Source organism: Stegodyphus dumicola, chromosome 5 (assembly GCF_044657685.1).
Source record: "Stegodyphus dumicola isolate Sdum_Otavi_A_Nest chromosome 5, ASM4465768v1".
Lineage (NCBI taxonomy): Eukaryota > Metazoa > Arthropoda > Arachnida > Araneae > Eresidae > Stegodyphus > Stegodyphus dumicola.
In genome coordinates, this window is record NC_140772.1 from 151,704,927 (window position 1) to 151,723,440 (window position 18,514).

Here is an 18,514-nt window from a genome sequence, read left to right on the forward strand (position 1 = left end):
ATTCTCATGTATTTTATTTATTTATTTTTATTTTTGCCTACTCTTACCTTAGTTCTTTAAAAAGGAAATAAGCAAGTTAGAAGAAGATAATCTGCAAAGAAGGGAAGAATTAAAACAAAAGGGTGCAATTATTACTAATCTGACATCTCAGATTTCTGATCAAAAAAAGCAAATCGAACAGTTAACACATGAATTGGAAACTAATAAATCATTCATAGAATCAAAAATGCAAGATACTTCAAAAGTTTATAAAGAACTTAATGAAAAGATTTTAGATTTGGAAGAAAAGTATTCAAAAGTGTTAGCTCAGAAAGAAGAAGTAAGTATATTCTCTTAATGTCTTGTAATAATTTATTGAATTTTGCATTCTATATAGTAGATTATGAACATTTATGTACTTAGATTCTTTTATTTTTGATATTTGCAATGTAAATTTGTTATAATCAGGAATGTGAAATCAGGACAGAAAGGTTTCTGCTTTAATCCACTCTCTTACATATAAGCACTGATAAATATTTTTCTTACAAATGTTTTATGCAATAAGATGATGCTAATGCAAGTATACTTTTTAGATCAATCATTTTCAAAGTTTCAGGCTGTTATAAATGTGTATGATTGCTTATTCATCTTTTACTAATAAAATAAAAGATGCTATTGAATGTTCATGAATTATTTAAAACTTGAAGCGAAATTTTTTTATTGTATTTAAGTGAAAAAATATAAGAAATGCCCTTGAAAAATGAAGGTTATTCAAGTTTAGCAAATAAGGGGAATGTCAAACTGTTATCTCAGAAGTCTTATTGAGTCTGTTATCTGAAATCGCACTTTGATCTAACTTGATTATTAATTAAGGAGAATTATAACTTTGAAAATCTGAAAGGCAGACAATAGTGCTTAAATTCTAATCTACTCGTACTAAATTGTTTCTCACTTCATAACCAAGATTGTAATGAGGGCTTTGTTATAAATATTGCCATCAACATAAACTGAGAGAGAGTTTTTTTCCCTCCATCAGCATTTTATATTATGTATTTTATATTTTGATAATATTAAAAATTATTTTTTACATGTCTTGCAGATGTTTAAAGTAAAGTATTTTCTTATATTTCTCTTCATATTTTAATATTGTTAAAAACAGATTCAATTTTACATTATTGCTGAAAATTATCTGTATTTGCATATAAATAAAATTACATGAACAATCAATCTGATTTATATATGTATTTAATAGAATATTCAGAAAACAAATCTAATTACCTTTATTCAATCAGTCTGCTCCTAAAATGCAAGTAGTAGCACGATATTGTACAAAGGTGTAGCAAACATTGTACACAAAGTCTTTCTCTTGGCAGATTTCTATAATTCTTATTTTCATTTCTAATTTTAGGTCAAAATATTTCTTTATAACTTTAAAATACTGTATGGGAATCTTTGAAGTGGAGAACTGTTCATATTTAGAAACAAGTCAGGCAATTTAAGAAGTGGCAAAATGGTTTAATGATTAAAGATAGGCTGTTTCTGTCCACTGAAAATAATTTAAAGAGAAACAATTATAAAACTTTTATAATTATGAAATCATAAAAGCAGTTGCTTTTCAAAATCATTATCTGTCAATAACTGCTGAACCATCTTAAACTCATCTTGGAGAGTTTGCAGTTACCAGTGGAACTTCTTGTCATGCAATCTATGTACCAGCTTTAAAATCTGTGTAATCTACATTGACATATTTCTGTTCCAATTTATGCACCTAAGGTTTAATTATGATAAAGGCTTTCTGCCAGAAAACCAATGGTATGAGTTTCACTGATCTCCCACCCATGGAGGTAAGGAAGGAAGGAGGGGCCAACTCCGCACTATGTGTAAAGCACTGTTCCGAGGCTTTGTTATATCGATTCAATAGAGCCATAACTGCTGACAGAAGGAGAGGAGGAGGTACTGCCCTCCTTGTTAAATGCTGCATTCCTCATTATCAAATAACAATCCTACAGCTTTTACCCATTAAGGTCACAGTTATTTCCATCACAATAAAGACAGGCACAACATACACTTTTGTCTCTATTTATATACCACCATCAAAGCTCCATACAGTTGTTGAGGCTGATCTCAACACATTACTCACATTTGGCAGACATATAATTATAGATAGAGATCTGAACGCTAGAACCGCGCAATGGAACTGCTGTAACTCTGCTGTAACTGTAACGCTATCAGGGTTACCTGGAAAACCTGTAAAACCGGGAAAAGTCAGGGAATTTGAAAATTGGCTAAAAAGTCGGGGAAAAATCAGGGAATTTAAATATTTTAGTCAAAATATGGAAAAGTCAGGGAATTTCATCCTGAAATCCCCAAAAAAGCAATTTCTGCGCCAGTGTCGGAAGTGATCTCTTTCTTGGGGAGCCATGTATCATGTGAATGTCATTCGGACAGCTGACGTGGAGCCGGTTTTCTCAGAGCCAATCAGATTGTCTTTTAGAAAGACAAAGCAAGTTACCAGCATCTTTGGTTTCCAGTAACCTCGAAAATCCAGATATTCGTATGTGCAGTGCAAGTTGAACGAAAGTAAATTCTCCCCATTCTCATATGAAACAAAATCTTTTTAACCTTTTTCTTCTTTCTTAAATGCCTTATTTGTCATTTTGCAGTAAAATAAATAAATAAAAATAATAATCAATCATCTGGGCTAACTATTTACTGTATATATTCACCAAAATACCATCGATTTTTGTCATTCAGTTTTTTATCCTTACGTAGTGAACTTTATATCAATGTTATTCATATGTAAGTTCTTCCTTCTGAATTTATTTATTATTAGTTAGTAATACTTTCAAAGTTCAGGAAATTTTCTCTGGCATACTTGTGAAACTAATTCTAGCAGTAATATGATGTACCATCACGAAATTTAGTGCACAATTTTTTACTTATATATGCTGCTAAATAAATAAAAACATCATTAAATAGATTTCTTTCTTCCTTTAGCTGAAAAATGTCTGCAGTAAAGACATTTTACAATCTCGATTGGGCAGATTCTAATCTCAGTCCTCAGAGGGGGAAACAACTTCTAATTGGGGATATATATTATATAAAGTCATATGTAACTGGCAAATTTTTGTGTTTTCAAGTGGTACCATAATTAATTTGTGCTCAGCAAAGCCAATATGCACTATGCACAGGGTTCGTACGGTCCTTAAAAGTCTTTAATTTTGGCCAAAATGAATAAACGGTCCTTAATTTTGCTCATTTGACATTTCTTATCATTTCTAATGATTGCCATTCTAAGTGTGAATTGCGATTTCTCATGAATATGGAATTAAAATTACAGGCTTTTAACCAATCTGTTGGCGGATTTGCGTTGCAAACGATAAAAAAAAACAATTAGCTACCCGAACGAAAGTATCGACATTTCTTATCATTTCTAATGATTGCCATTCTAATTGTGAATTGCGATTTCTCATGAATATGGAAATAAAATTACAGGCTCTTAACCAATCTGTTGGCTGATTTGCGTTGCAAACGATAAAAAAAAAAAAAAAAAAACAATTACCTACCCGAACGAAAGTATCGGTGTCTGATTGGCTATTCACCCAATCTTTCGAAACAGGTGTTATCCATAAATTTAGGCAGATTGTGACGAAAGCGTGAAGCCGGGAGTTCTTTAAGAGGCGAAAGTGATGATGAAGGTGCTCGAGAAAAAAAAAGGGGGGGATTCTGAAAATATTTGCCAAAATTAGAGCAATCCCAACCTGTAAACTCAGGAATACAACTCCTTGCGCAAAACATCCGTCAAAATGCCACTAATACAGTATCAGATGAAACTAATTCTGACCAGCATATTCAATAAGTCAGATTCGCTTAAACTTTGCTATTGGAATGCTGCTGGCATTGTTAACAAAATTGATGAACTTTCGGACTTTTTTATAGAATATAACATAGATATTGGCATGATCTCTGAAACGCATGTTGTTCCTGCCGATAGACTGTATATTGCTAATTATCGCACCTACAGAGGTGATAGACTTTCACAAAGAAGAGGAGGAGCTGCAATTTTTGTTAAAAACTCTCTGCAATCCTGTCTTGTCTCGACAAACTCTGCTTCTGGATTCGAAAGTGTGACTGTTGCTGTTATACTCCCACAATTTGGTACCATCCATTTTACGGCTATTTATAATCCACCACGAAACCGACTTTCTGAAAATATGTTAAAAAACTTACTTCCTAAAGATCAGCAAGTTATTATTGCCGGAGACATGAATGCTAAGCACCTTGAATGGGGATGTCGTCGTTCTAACACCAATGGACGTATTATGCATAATTTTATCTGCAATCATCCTGTCGCATTACATGTACCTTCTGAAGCCACTTATCGTCCTGCCTCTCCAAATCTCTCGGACATCTTGGATATTATCCTTACAAATACTTCTATCCCTATTTCCTTGGAAGTCAAGGCAGAACTTACATCTGATCATGTACCTGTCATTGCTTCTCTTGGTGTTTCTAAAGAAGACCCTCCTATTACAAGAAATAATACTGACTGGATTACTTTTCACAATATCTTAATCAAACATCCTCGTATTTTCACTTCACTTTCTACCAAACAGGATATCGATCTTGCCATTCATATCTTCACTGACAGTATACTGAAAGCTTTCAGAGATGCTACAGTTACCATTCAATTAACTAACAATAATATTCGACTTCCTCGCAGTATCAGAGACATTATCAAAGAAAGAAACCGATTGCTGAAGCTTTGGCACCGTAACTGGGACCCTGCCCTTAAAAGAGAAATCAATATTTTTAATAGAAGAATCAAGAAACTTATCACTGATTTTAAAAAGGAAACAAGAGAAGATTTTATATCTAAACTTAATATTAATGATGGTTCTCTGTGGAAGTATCTTCAAAATCTTAAAAGAGGTAGTATTAATAATAGACCTATTCATACGGATACTAAAATTGCCTACTCACTTAAAGATAAAGTCGATATTTTCGCTGAATACCTGGAAAAGCAGTTTACTCCTAATATGGAGCCTATGAATCAGACCTTTAAAGATGTTCTCGAAAACTATGTGTATTCCTGGCTTCATTCTTCTTCGGCTCATAATATCCCAAGGCTTACTTCTCCTATGGAAATTACTAATATTATTAAATATCTCAACATCAAAAAAGCTCCTGGAAGTGATCAAATTACAAATAAAATGCTTCGTAACTTACCTAGAAAACTTATCAGTAAATTCGCTAGTATTCTCAACGCTTGTCTTGCTCTCAACTATTTCCCTGATCCTTGGAAGCAAGCCAAGATCTTTCTTCTTCCCAAACCGGGTAAAGATGTGACCAAGCCTGATGGCTATCGTCCTATCAGTTTGTTATCCAGCCTTGGTAAAATTTATGAAAGACTTATTCTCACTAGATTGGAACCTTTTCTTCACCTGCTACCTAATGATCAGTACGGATTCAGAAAAAACCTCAGTACTACTCGACAACTAGTAAGAATTGTAGAATTTGTGGGATCTGCATTCCATAACAAGCAAAGTGTTGCGCTCCTTATGCTGGACGTGGCAAAAGCCTTTGACCGCGTCTGGCATGAGGGGCTCGTCTTCAAGCTTATCAACTTGGGACTTCCTAGAGAGTTCATTCTTCTGATCTTCTCCTTTTTGCAAAACCGCACTTTCTTCGTCGCTCAAGGAAATGAAAAATCCAATTCAAGACCTATAAGATCCAGCGTCCCACAAGGAAGTATTCTCGGTCCAGTACTATATCTTTTCTACATATCAGATTTTCCTCACCCTGGTTTGGACAATTACTCTCTGTTAGCATGTTATGCCGACGATACGGCGATTGCAATTAAATCCATTCAAGCTAATCATGCAATAGACAAAATGCAAAATTACCTCTATGCCGTAGAAGACTGGTGCACAAATTGGCGAGTAAAAATCAATGCTAGCAAGTCACAACTTTTAATTCTTAGCAAAACTAAGAAAAACATTACTTTTAAAGACCTATACCTTTTTCAGGAAGCTGTTCCTCTGGTCACAAAGGCCAAATACTTAGGAATTATTTTGAACCAAAGGCTCACATGGTCTAATCACATTAATAGTGTCAAGAGCAAAGCCATGAGCATAATATGCAGATTTCTCCCGGTCATTGGAAAATATTCAAATCTTAGCTTGCGTACCAAAAAGCATATATATACCACTTGCATTCGACCGATACTTTGTTATGCTGCTCCTGCTTGGAACACGGTCACTCAAACTCAACTGCATCAATTACAGGTAGTGCAAAACAAATTTCTGCGCATTATTACTGACTCTCCCTATCTTATCCGCAATAAACTTTTACACAGAGACTTAAAACTTGAGACGATTCCAGATTACATCAGAAGATCTAATGAAAAATTCTTCAACAAAGCTGTGCAATGTGACTTTGTTAATTACTCCCAAGTTTTTAATTATGAAATTCTCTTCGAAGATAGAAGCGTCAGACCACTTGCAGCCCACACCTTCATGGGAGGAGACGACAACTTTTTCACTTAGATCCTCAATTGTTAGCTATTTACACTTCCAATGCATCTGATTCTGATTGAAGTTCTTCTGTTTCTTCGTTGTATAATTGTATTTAAATTGTGTTGTATAGTTGTTTTGTATTGTGTTGTATTTAGCACTACTGATTGATGTTGTTTAATTATATTTGAATTTGTCGTTGGAACTATTGCTGTAGTGTATCTTCTCGTATTGTTGTCATTGATTTCCATTGTCTTGAGTCCTCCTTGAAAGCTATGATCGCTCGTCACCTTTTGCGAACTTGTCCGATTGGATTGTCTTGCTCCTTTTGGTACTTCTCTTCTTCCCCTTATCTCCGTTTTCTCATCTGAGATTTTCTCCACGTCCGGATTTATTTATGTCAAGTGCCCTTGGGCTTTAATTTTGGAACCGGCAACATTGCTCTTCGCAATAGCTCGGTCAATTATAGAGTCTAAGTCTAAGTCCCAACCTGGAAGGTCACAACCCTTCCGACGCCAATAGGAACGAGATGCCTGGAAAGTGCATTTTCAATAAACTGCGGCTTCATCAAGCTGACTACAAAGACTGGATATTGATGGATGACAATCCTTATAAAGCTAAATGTGGTATTTGTCTGAAACAAATTGAAATTTCTAGAATGGGAGAGTCAGCGCTGAAAATTCTCATGAAAATTAAGTTTTGTTTTATCATTTGAATTTGTTTTTACACGGTTTTGCTTAGCTTAGTTTCTGTGTTTGTTTCAATTAAGCCATAAATTAGTTTTTTATCACCTTCTACGGAGTTTATTCTCTTTTGCACATACTATATGTCTGGGATATCGGGATTATGAGTTTATTTCTGCAGATGGTCTGTTATCGATTTCGCGGGAAATCTGTTGGCTCCATTTCGATTTTAGGTCGCCAAGGGCAAATTCGGTAACGCTAGCCGAGAAAAAGTGAAGTTCGGAAATACGTTTTGAAGCTTCAATAAACAATTAAGTATTTGGTTTAATCCTATGCTGTTGATAGTAATGCATTATTTTTGCTAATGGCGATACAATTATTAGTTGAAAACAACTAATTAAAAATTTTCAAAGCTGAAAACAACTAATTGAAACTAATTTTCCTGAATTAACTAGACGCAAAATTAACTTTCATGAATTACTAAAGTTATTGGGTAGAAGTTTAACTGAAAATATACATTTCGTATTGAGGTCTGGACTTCGGCGATCCCAGATTTGAGATTTTTCCGGATATTAGATCATTTTAAATCTACTAAGATGGCACGTAGAAATTATAAAATTGAAAATATGAAATCGTGATTTATGAAATAATGAAGCATTTATGATTTAAAGGGTATCAAAATTTACAAAAGAAAAGAGCTTAATATTTATATGTTTACTTTATTAAACATTTCTTTCAATGTGAGTTGTTTGATTTGTTTTCTTTGCTAATACTTTAGACTAATACTATAGACGTATAATTTCTTGTTCAGTTATTAAGTTCCATTGTTCAAGTCCTGTAATTGCTGTGTCGAGAATTCCGAATAACTTGTCAATCAAAATTTTTTCTCGTTTAGCGACCTCTCTGTTACTTTCTTCAGTATCGGTAGCTGTATTTTCTGGATTTAGAACCATACTACTGATTTCGCCCTCCGTTAATTGATTGATGATTGGGGCATTGTCATCGCAATGAAAAACTTTTGTTTTTCCCTAAATTCTGCCGCCTGGTGCGGCCATGCTAGCTCTGGCGCTGGTTCTGGCTTTATGTGAATAACAAATCAGTTATTCTTAATTCAAATTGCACTAAATATAATCGTTTGTCCTATGAGTATCATTAACAAAATCTATTTTTAGCATAAGGAAAGAAATTTCTGTTAAATCTCCCCTTGTCAACATTTTAGAGCATTAAACTTAAATCTGTAATTGGATAATACTCTGTTATTTGGCGTAACTGCATGAGTCATTACTCAAGTTGTCATCCGTTGATAAACATGCGGTGATGAAAGCAAAATACAATAAATAATGATTCGCGATTTCGGCATCAAGAATATAAAATATTAGTTGGCGTAAAATTAACAAATGTTTCGTTTTGAGATTATGCCAAGCAGATACGCAGCTATGGAATCAAGTTACTAATCACACAAATTTATGCTAAAATAATTATTTCTTCAATAATGAGATATTTTATTTAGCGCCAAACTGAGATTAAGAATCGGGATTTCCGACATGTTTTTTTATGATGAGGAAAAAAATCTAATGCGCATGCGTAAAGCATACCCCTTCCCTCCAAAAAAGCCCTTAAAAATTGGTTGGTGGTGGCTTTGAGGTCCGGATTTTAGATCATTCCAGGTATTGGATGTCCGGATCTCGGACTTTGTACTGTATATGTATATATATATATAGTAAAAAATGTATATTTTCAGTATACATTTCTTATTATATATATATAGATTTCTTATTATGTCATGAATTTTGTCAAGTTAGAAGAAGCATCTACTTCAGGAAAAGATGTAACTGCTAATTCAACATCAATAAGTGTAGAAAATAATAAAATCAATTCTTTTCTTTTCAAATCTGAAGTTACATATGCAGAATTATTGTGGGCTTTTAAGTGCATCAAAAGCCACTATTCTTTTAAATCGTGCGATGATATTGGGCCGTTATTCACTAAAATGTTCCCGGATAGTTCCATTGCAAAACAGTTTTCATGTGGTGAAAAGAAATCAGGGTTGCAACGCTATCTGGAAAACCTGGAGAACCGGGAAAAGTCAGGGAATTCGAAAATTGACCAAAATATTCAGGGAAAAGTCAGGGAATTTAAGTATTTTTGTCAAAATCTGGAAAAGTCAGGGAAGTTCATACAACGATCCCGCCAAAAAAAGCGATTTTTGCGCCGACGTCGGAAGAGGTAACTTTTTTGGCGAATTATGTATCACGTGAGTGTCATTCGGGTAGCTGGCATAGAGCCAATTTTCGCAGCTCCAATTTGATTGTCTTTTAGAAAGGCAAAGCAACTTTTGGTTTCCAATATTCTCGAGAATCGCATGTGCAATGCATGAACTAAAGAAAGTACCTGTTCTCGTATAAAACAAAATGGGTTTAATCCTAGTATACGGTACCATGGAGGTTAGAATCAAAGAATATGTATTGTAAAGAAGGAAAACCTCTCTGCAACAGACGTGGCTGTGGCTTCGTTCCATCATAGAGGGAAAACAGCTGTGCATGTCTGATATATCTGTTGCCAAAGCTCGAAACCGGTGTCGAAGTTCGAAGGTCACGTTATCAAGAGTTCATAAAATGAATATCGTTTAAAATTTCTTTAACCACTTGCGCTTAAAAAGACGTGCCACGCACGTCAAGATGCTTTTGTCTCAAACCGCGAGCGACGTGAGCACCACGTCGATAAGCATTTATCGCAAAAATGAAAATAACGTGGTGCACACGACGCCTAACAACGAGATTGTTTATTTCTCGAGTTACAGCTCTGGATTGCACTCGCAGATGCGGAGCGGCGTAAATGAGACACTTTACGGCTTGTTATATTGTAGCACACGGCACCGCAACCGTGAAGTTTAGTCTTAGCGCAAGTGGTTAAACTAAAGGAAAAGAAAATATTTTTTGGCGCAAGTAAATTAATTCATGGATTAGTTATTTTCAGGGGGAAAAAAAACTACGAAAATCCGTTTTTAAAATTATTGCGAAAAATCCAAGAAGAAACGTCCTTTGGTAAAACTTTTCTTCTTGGATTTTTTCGCAATAATTTAAAAATTATTTTTCGTAGTTTTCTTTTTGTCAAAAAGCGTTTCTTCTTAACACGTGTTTCTCAATTTCCTGTACACATCGCGGAGAGGGAAATTCTGGCCGCCAGGTTCCGTCGCCAAATCCCTTGGCAAATTTTCCCTCCGCATTTTAGCGGCGTAATAGCATTTTACTTGTATGGAACCTTTTCTTCTTTACATAGACGTTCTTTGGTTAGATAATAATGGGATTTGGCGACATCTTGATGCGCAGTAAACGGGTCATTTTGGTCTTGGCGACAATTTTCAAAATCGTGCCAAAGCCTTACCGTATACTAGAATTTTACCGCAAAATCTTTTTAAACCTTTTTTTTTTTTCTTTTTAATAAATACCTTGCCACTTTGCAGTAAAATAAAAAAATAGTAATCAGTCATCTAGGCTAGCCATGTAATATAACTATATTCCCTAAAATATCGTTGATTATTCAAATTCAATTTTTAAGTAATTATTTTTATGTTATTCATATAATTTAATGTTGCTTCTACCCTCTAAATTTATTTATCATTAGTAAATAATATTTCCAAATTTCAGGAAATTTTCTCTGGCATAATCCTGAAATTAATTATAGCAGTATGATGACATACCATCACGAAATTTAATGCACATATTTTTTCCTTATGTATGCTGCAAAATAAATATAAAATACCTCGATTTATTAAAATAGATTTCTTTCTTTCGTTTAGCTGCAGAATGTCTGCAAAAAAGCCTTATTTTATTCCAGATTGGGAAGATTTTAATCTCAATCTTCAGTGGAGAAAACAACAACTATTATAATTATATTTGTGTTTTCAAGTGTTAAGGTGCCTTTTAAGAACATACCTCATGCAAATTAAATTTACCTAAAATCTAACTTAACTATTTAGCATTGCGTTGTGATTTATAAGGACCGGATTAGCCTCGTGTTAAACTGGTGATGATCATGAGTAATAATTAAATAAAACATACATTTGTTATCCAATATATATATCTTAAATTTTATTAAGTTTCTTAAGTGGAAAACTAAACAAAATTATCAAACAAAGTATACCAAGAATAATTAAGAATAAATGTCCTCTGGGATTTATTGAATAATTAAATGAATTTGCTACACAATACAAGTAATACCATAATTAATTTACCTCTTAGCACAGCCAACGTACATTACGCGGATAGACTGGAATTTTCTTGAAACACACCTGGAAAACCTGGAAAAGTCAGGGAATTTCATTCTCCTGTTTGAGTGGCAAACCTGAAAATGTGCTTATATCTGTTATTTTGGTCTTGGCCCTTATTTTAAAACTTTGTTACTAAAGCATTGTAAAAATGCTGAGTTTTTTACATTATTATTTGATGAGAGTCTTAATCTGACAAATCAAAAGAAGCAACTAGATATTCATGTGAGGTACTGGCATCAAGAAAATAAGATCAGAATTCAGTACCTTACTTCTGCATTTATAGGGCATGCAACAAGTCAAATTATTTTATCCAAATTTTATGAATGTGTTGAAAAACTAGACTTGTCAAAACTCTTACAAATATTGATGGATGCAGTAAACTGGACGTGAAGATTTTTTAAGTATATCTGGCTTAAAAAAGCTACCCGTGAAGTTCTGCTTTTACCGATGGTTGCAAAATGTCCCAGCAATTGAAAGAGCCATTGAAATATGGGATGACTTGCGACTGTACATTAAAAAAGTTGAAATGGGAAAGTTTAAAAAAATTCATCAAAATCCTTCACAAATATTTTGGAGGCAACTAAAGATAAAACATTTCTTATAAAATTATTATTTTTTTTTTTTTCTCTCTCTCTGTCGAAAATATTATTGCCTTTCCTTGAATATTATCAAAGTGATAAACTACTTATTCCCTTTTTTGCTGAAATATCTTAAAACTTGTAAATGATTGCCTTCAGCACTTTAAAATTTTGAAACTAGAATATTCAAAAATAACTAAAGCAGAAAATCTTTATAAATTTAATGATCCAAATTGTTATAATGATAAAAGTAAAGTTTATTTGGGATTCATTGCTGAGCAATTAATGAATGATAAATGCCGCAAGAAGGACATTTCACAAGTTGAAAGTTTTGCATTGAAACAAGAAGGTCAACAATGTGTCTTAACAATGGTACAACACTTAATGTCTAAATGTCCAATAAATTATTCTCTTATTCGAAATACATCTTGTATAGACCCGCAATCGATGGTTAAAAGTCCAGAGAAAACCCAGAACTAAATGAAAATAGTTCTAACAGTATTAATGCGGAATAAACGTGTTTTACAAGATGATATTGATGAAATTCTGCTGCAGTTTAGAGAGTTTCTAGACAAAGTAGTTAAGACAAATTTACATGAATTTTCTACTTTTGATCCTCAAAATCTTTCTCTTGACACATTTCTCACTTCTTATTTTCATGATTTTCACTATTCAAAAGTATGGAAAATAGTGAAAATGATTCTTATCTTGTAACATGGACAGGCCTCTGTGGAAAGGGGCTTCTCTGTAAATAAAGCAATTGAAATTGAAAATTTAAGTGACTCATCATACATTTTTCATTTTTATTTGATTACATAAAATTTTCTGGAGGTGTTCTTAATATCAAAATTAATAAAGAAATGAGATCAGGAGCAGCTTCTTCAAGGTCTAAATATATGCAGTATTTAGAAGAACAAAAATCTTTAACTAAATCTGAAAATTCAAAGAGAAAAAGAAATATTATTGAGGAAGAAATTGATTATATGAAGCAGAAGAAAAAATTTCTTCAAAGGGACATTAAAGATATTAATGAAGAAGTAGATGCTTTAGCAGATGAAGCTGAGACCAGCGGGAACATTGATTTGTTTATCAAAGCAAATGAACTTAGAAGAATAGTTAAAGAAAAGGAAATAGACCTAAATAAATTAGATGTTAAAATAGCTGAAAAGATTTCAGATTTAAAAAAAGCACAAATGTTTTGTTTCTTTTATTGTACAGTTTATTATTCTAGTATCCTTCAAAAAACCAAGGAACTAAATTTTATGTTTACAAATCAGTTATTTTAATCTGCAAAATATTCTTACATTGTGATTATAATAGTAGTTGACTGTGTTTAAATAAATATCAAATAAGTTAAATAATAATCATGTAAATCTCTAAAATAGTGACTGTTATTAGTGTAAAATACACTTATACATGTTTTTCAAGAAATTATGTTCCTAATTTAATGTTATCTACTTCATAACTTGTAGGGAGTTAGTTTAATTTTCAAAATTGTTTTATGGTAAGTATTAAATTGAATTTAATAATAGTGCATAATACATACTTTTGTTGGTTTCTTAAAGTGAAATTACAAGCATGAAGTCGGTTGTATGGATAATTGCTTTATTCTATTTGTTTTTTTGTTTGCTGATAGGTCCTTAATTTTTTCTTTGATGGTCCTTTAAAAGTCCTTAATTTTCATGTAAGGAAATGTGTACGAACCCTGTATGCAGATATCTTTGAATTTTCTTGAAACAAACCTGGAAAAGTCAGGGAATTTCATTCTTGTGTTTGAGTGGCAACCCTGCACTACTGGCAATGTAATCTTTAATTTAGCCCACACGGCCTCGTTGTACATAGCAACTCCAAATACTCCAACACGGTATACTACTGGATCCACTGGGGTTTATCTGAGCTAACGGAGTCAGTTGCATGTGTCGACTAGCTCTGCTACGCTTGTAGTTCAGATTTTTCAACTTGCCATTCTAAGGGGAAAAACTGGTTTTGGAGATGAGTCAGCTACTTCAGCTTTGTCTGTTAGCTCAGATAAACCCCAGCAGGAACAGCCCTTTAGACTTCCAGTGGATCCAGTAGTGTACCGTCTTTTATTATACTTCCAGTTTCCACCTCAGAAACATCAGTGTTCCGCTGGATGCTTGTGTTGGGTGAATTATCCTGCAACCACAATCCAGTCCATTTGGTCCTGAATATCAGTAGTTATACTACACCAGTCAAAAGAACCTTTAAAACTGACTGGCAAACTTTTGCCAAAGCTCTAAACAACATTCGATACACTATCCCAACAATACATTCAGGTAATGACATTGATAGCTTAATCGAGGAGTTTACCTGTGAAGTACAGCTACTTCACAGGTAAACTCTCTGAGAAATTTTATAGGCATCGGCAAAATTTCTCAGAGAGATGTGAAACAACCTAAACCTGTCAGATCCAAAGAACTTTGCCAGCTCATCAAAAAACAATTCTTCCAAGAGGGAGTTTCAGAAAACCAGATCCAGGCAGGACAAAACTATTTTCAATAGGGTGTGTGACACAGTCGAGTCTCACACTAATTATTATTCTCAACTTCACTGGCAGCCTCTCTTTAAAAATGATAACTCTGATGAAAGTGGTCAAAAAGTATAAAAAATGCAACAACAACATTCTGCCCCTTCAAGGCCCTCAAAGGATCCATTACAGAGAAAGAGAAAGCAGAACTTTTACCACAGCATCTGGAATTTCAGTTCCCCACTAACATCATTCATGATCCCACTACAGAACAACTAATTGCTGACTTTCACAACAATTATATGTCAAGCCCACCCACACATAACACGATCCTAGTCATGCTGTCGGAAGTCTGTGCCTACATTAGAAAGCTGAAGAACAACAAGAGCTCTGGCTACAACTCCATAAGCAACAGGATGATCAAGGCACACTCTTCTACAAACTACACAACCTGGACTTCCCGGGTTACATCACAAACATTGTTAAATCCTACCTAACCTGTGGACACTTTGTCGTTCCCATCTCAAATACACTTTCGACATGTAGGGCAATCCTTGCAGGTGTTCCCCAGGGGAGTCTACTTGGGCCTACCTTATTTAATATTTATGTGAATGACATTCCCACTCACAGTGTATGCTGACGAAACTGCGATCCTCTCACAAAGTGCATTTGTTAGCGCAGCAATACAATGATTACAAGACTACATAAACCTACTCGAGACTTGGCTGACAAGATGCAAAATCAAAGTTAATGTGGACAAGACTCAAGCAATCATATTTACCAAGAAGAATAAATTCAGTCAAAACTTGCAACTTTATGAAGAAGTCATCCCATGGGCCAAGGAAGTCCTTTATCTTGGGCTGATTCTCAGTGAAACTCTTTCATGGTACCCAAACTCAACATCTATCCTTAGAAAGTTTCAGGTTAGTAAAATCACACTTCATCCCTTAATTTCTCAAAAACAGTGTCCTTTCAATAGACAACAAATTGCTTATTTATAAAACCATATTATGTCCCATATTATTCTATGCCTGCCCGTTTTGAGCGTGTTCATGAAAATCATATCGGAAAAAATTGCAACAGGCACAAAAGTGTGTTTTAAGACAGATCACCAACTCACCTTGGTATGTTCGAAATCAAAAGTTACATGAAGAATTAGGTATAGAGCAACTGAGGTATTTTTACTGCCGTCTGTCCCAGAATTTGTATGTGAATCTTGTTAACATCAACAACCCCGTTATAAGGATTTACGATTATGAAGTAAATGATCTAAATAAAAGTAAACAGGTTATGGCCATACTTAGTATTCATATCGACTAATCGATAATTAATGTGTTATGTTGTGATGTACTTAAATTGTGTCACTAATTAAGGTTCTGTTTGCTAAATTTTATTTTTAAGTGCACCAGGAAATTCATACTATATGCCTATTACTTGTATATATGTTATGAATATTTTTGAATTAGGTTAAAACCAGCTCTTCCCCCCCCCTTCTCAGCTTTTCCAGATGGCCTTTTAGGTCTACTGATTTTTTCTGATCTTCGCATACTTTCGTCTCTTAGATTCACCGTTTACTTTATTCCTTTTAACCAGCTCATTCCCCCTTCTCAGCTTTTCCAGATGACATTTTAGGTCTACTGATTTTTTCTGATCTTCGCATACTTTCATCTCTTAGATTCACCATTTACTGTATTCCTTTTAAGATTGTTCTTAAAATTATGAAATATGATAAAAACTCGATAAAAAATATAATATTAAAAAAAATCTTGAAATATACATAGCTTGTTATTATCTTATGTTAGTTACTTGCTGACATGATTCAAAATGACTTACTTGTTCGACAAGAGGTAGGGTCCCTGACCCAGGTGCCCTGGTGCTGCACCATTTCTCCAGTGTGACTTTAATATTAATAATACAACAAACTTTGATCTTAATTTCTATAATCTTTAACCGAATAAAATCGAATTACCTTAAATTTTTTTTCTAATGTAATTAACGAAAACTTGTGGAAATATTTCATTCAAATTAAATTGTTCTAAGCAAACTGTTTTGTGAAAAGTATAGAATTTAATTCCATTCAGAATGAAATGTTGTTTAAAAATGTATTCTTTTCACATACTTAGGACTCTGAAATATTGTAGAAAAAGAAAATATATACATTTATATGTATATTTACAATGTAATTACAAAATATTTACATCTGATCGTGTCAAAATGATTGATCTTAATGGTTACTCACTCAATGGTTTGGTCACCATGAAGGGATCACCAGTGCTGCAAAGCAGTGTATGGAGAAAACCGTTTAGGGCCTCTACTTTTTAGTTCCTACCTCCATGCTCCCAACAGAGAGAGCTTATCTGAATTGGGCAAGTGAGCATAAGGCCTGGTATCTGCAACAAGACCTTGTGTTCCTCTTGTATGTGAGGAATCAAAATTCAATTTGCGTCTAGTTTTAAATGAGCTCCAAGGAAGCCACAAGCATAAAATATTCCCACCTGCATTAGGGAATATTTAGTTCTGGGTGAGAGAGATAGTATGAGCAGTAGTAAGGTCAAGTGGTCAGAGTGGTGTACTTTTCTGCATGTATTTGATAGAAATCTTTGACGGCCTACAGATGCTCCAAAGTCTTGCAACACACATAAGATTTTTCATGTATTTTTCTGATGCATAGTATCATGCCAAAAATTAATTCATTTCTTTCATTAATTTTTCCAGAAAAATCAATATTTTTGTGCATGTAGAGGTAATTTTGGACTGAGTTTTAATTTTCTTTTCTTATGGTTAATTGTAAAAAAATAATGAAAGTTACTTGCCATTTATTTTTTGAAAATATGTAATAATATATTTGTTTATTTTAATTATAGATTTTGATATTTTTTAATTTGGGTAGTAAATGACTGTAAAAAGGTTTTTTAAAACTTAACAGCTTTTAGATCAAAATAATACTAATAATAAATTCCATTAACCTAATCACACGAAAAAAGGACTACATTCTGCCTTACTAAAGAAAAGAATGAGTTTATCAGAGTTAGTTTGTAGTGTTATTTTCATCCACAAGTTTGGAAATCTGTGGTCAATAATAATAAATTTTGTGGATCTAGTCATGGATTAATAGAATAGGGCCTAATTGATTGCATGCGGGCCAGCTGTCTGCAATTGGCTATCACTGATTTAAAGAAATAAAAGTAAATCCATTTAAGTTTTCCTGTTTCTAGCTATAAAAAGTTATTTTTTTCAACAAATTAGTTAATTATTAGTAGATTACTGAATATTACAAATACAAGAAATATTTATATGGAATGGCCCCCAAAATACCTATAGTAATTTGGTATTTTTGGGACCAGTAAGGTCTAATTTCTTTTGCATCTAATGAGTACAAAATGGAAATTTTCTTATGCAAGATGTGATTGTTCATGTTTACAGAAAATCCATGTTTTGTGTTTTGATTTTTTTTTAATATTATTGTTGCTATGGAATGCATCCAGTTCGTTCCATTTCCTTAGTTAGGATTATCCAAAGCACTGGCAAACAGAATAGATTGGCCTGCATGTTTGCCAGATCTCAGTTTGGATCATTTTCTTTTTATGAAGATATCTGAAAACCAGAAAAAAAGCATATCAGAGCAACCTATGGGTTTTGGAAGAGTTGAAAATTTCAGTTAAACATGAAATCTTTGTTATTGTAACAGACATTTTTCAGAATATGGTGTCAAATTTCATCCAAATGTTACAAAAGATCCTCCTTGTTCAAGAAATCGTATTGAAGGTACTGTGATGTAAATGGTTTGTGAAATAGTTTTTTATTATATTTGATTGGCATTTTTATTTCTTTTCATTATGGTTTCATAAATTATTAAACTTATTAAAGATAAAATATAAATTATTAAAGATAATTTTTCACCTATAATTTAATTTTTAATTAAAATATTTATTGAATTTTTTAAGGTAAAATATTACACAATTTAATTACCTCTCTTCTTCGGAGCCATCAGAATGACAAGC

At 33.4% G+C, this 18,514-nt stretch overlaps 1 protein-coding gene across 5 annotated transcripts in view; it reads left to right on the forward strand.

Annotated features, from left to right (window-relative positions):
• The window catches only part of LOC118200204 (uncharacterized), a 196,060-nt gene that overhangs the window by 125,373 nt on the left and 52,173 nt on the right, over nucleotides 1–18,514 (forward strand). For all 5 annotated transcript variants that reach the window (XM_085817224.1, XM_085817221.1, XM_085817220.1 and 2 more), the window contains one exon: nucleotides 53–319. In XM_085817224.1, coding sequence (XP_085673350.1) covers nucleotides 53–319 — 267 coding nt within the window. The remainder of the gene's footprint in view (nucleotides 1–52; nucleotides 320–18,514) is intronic.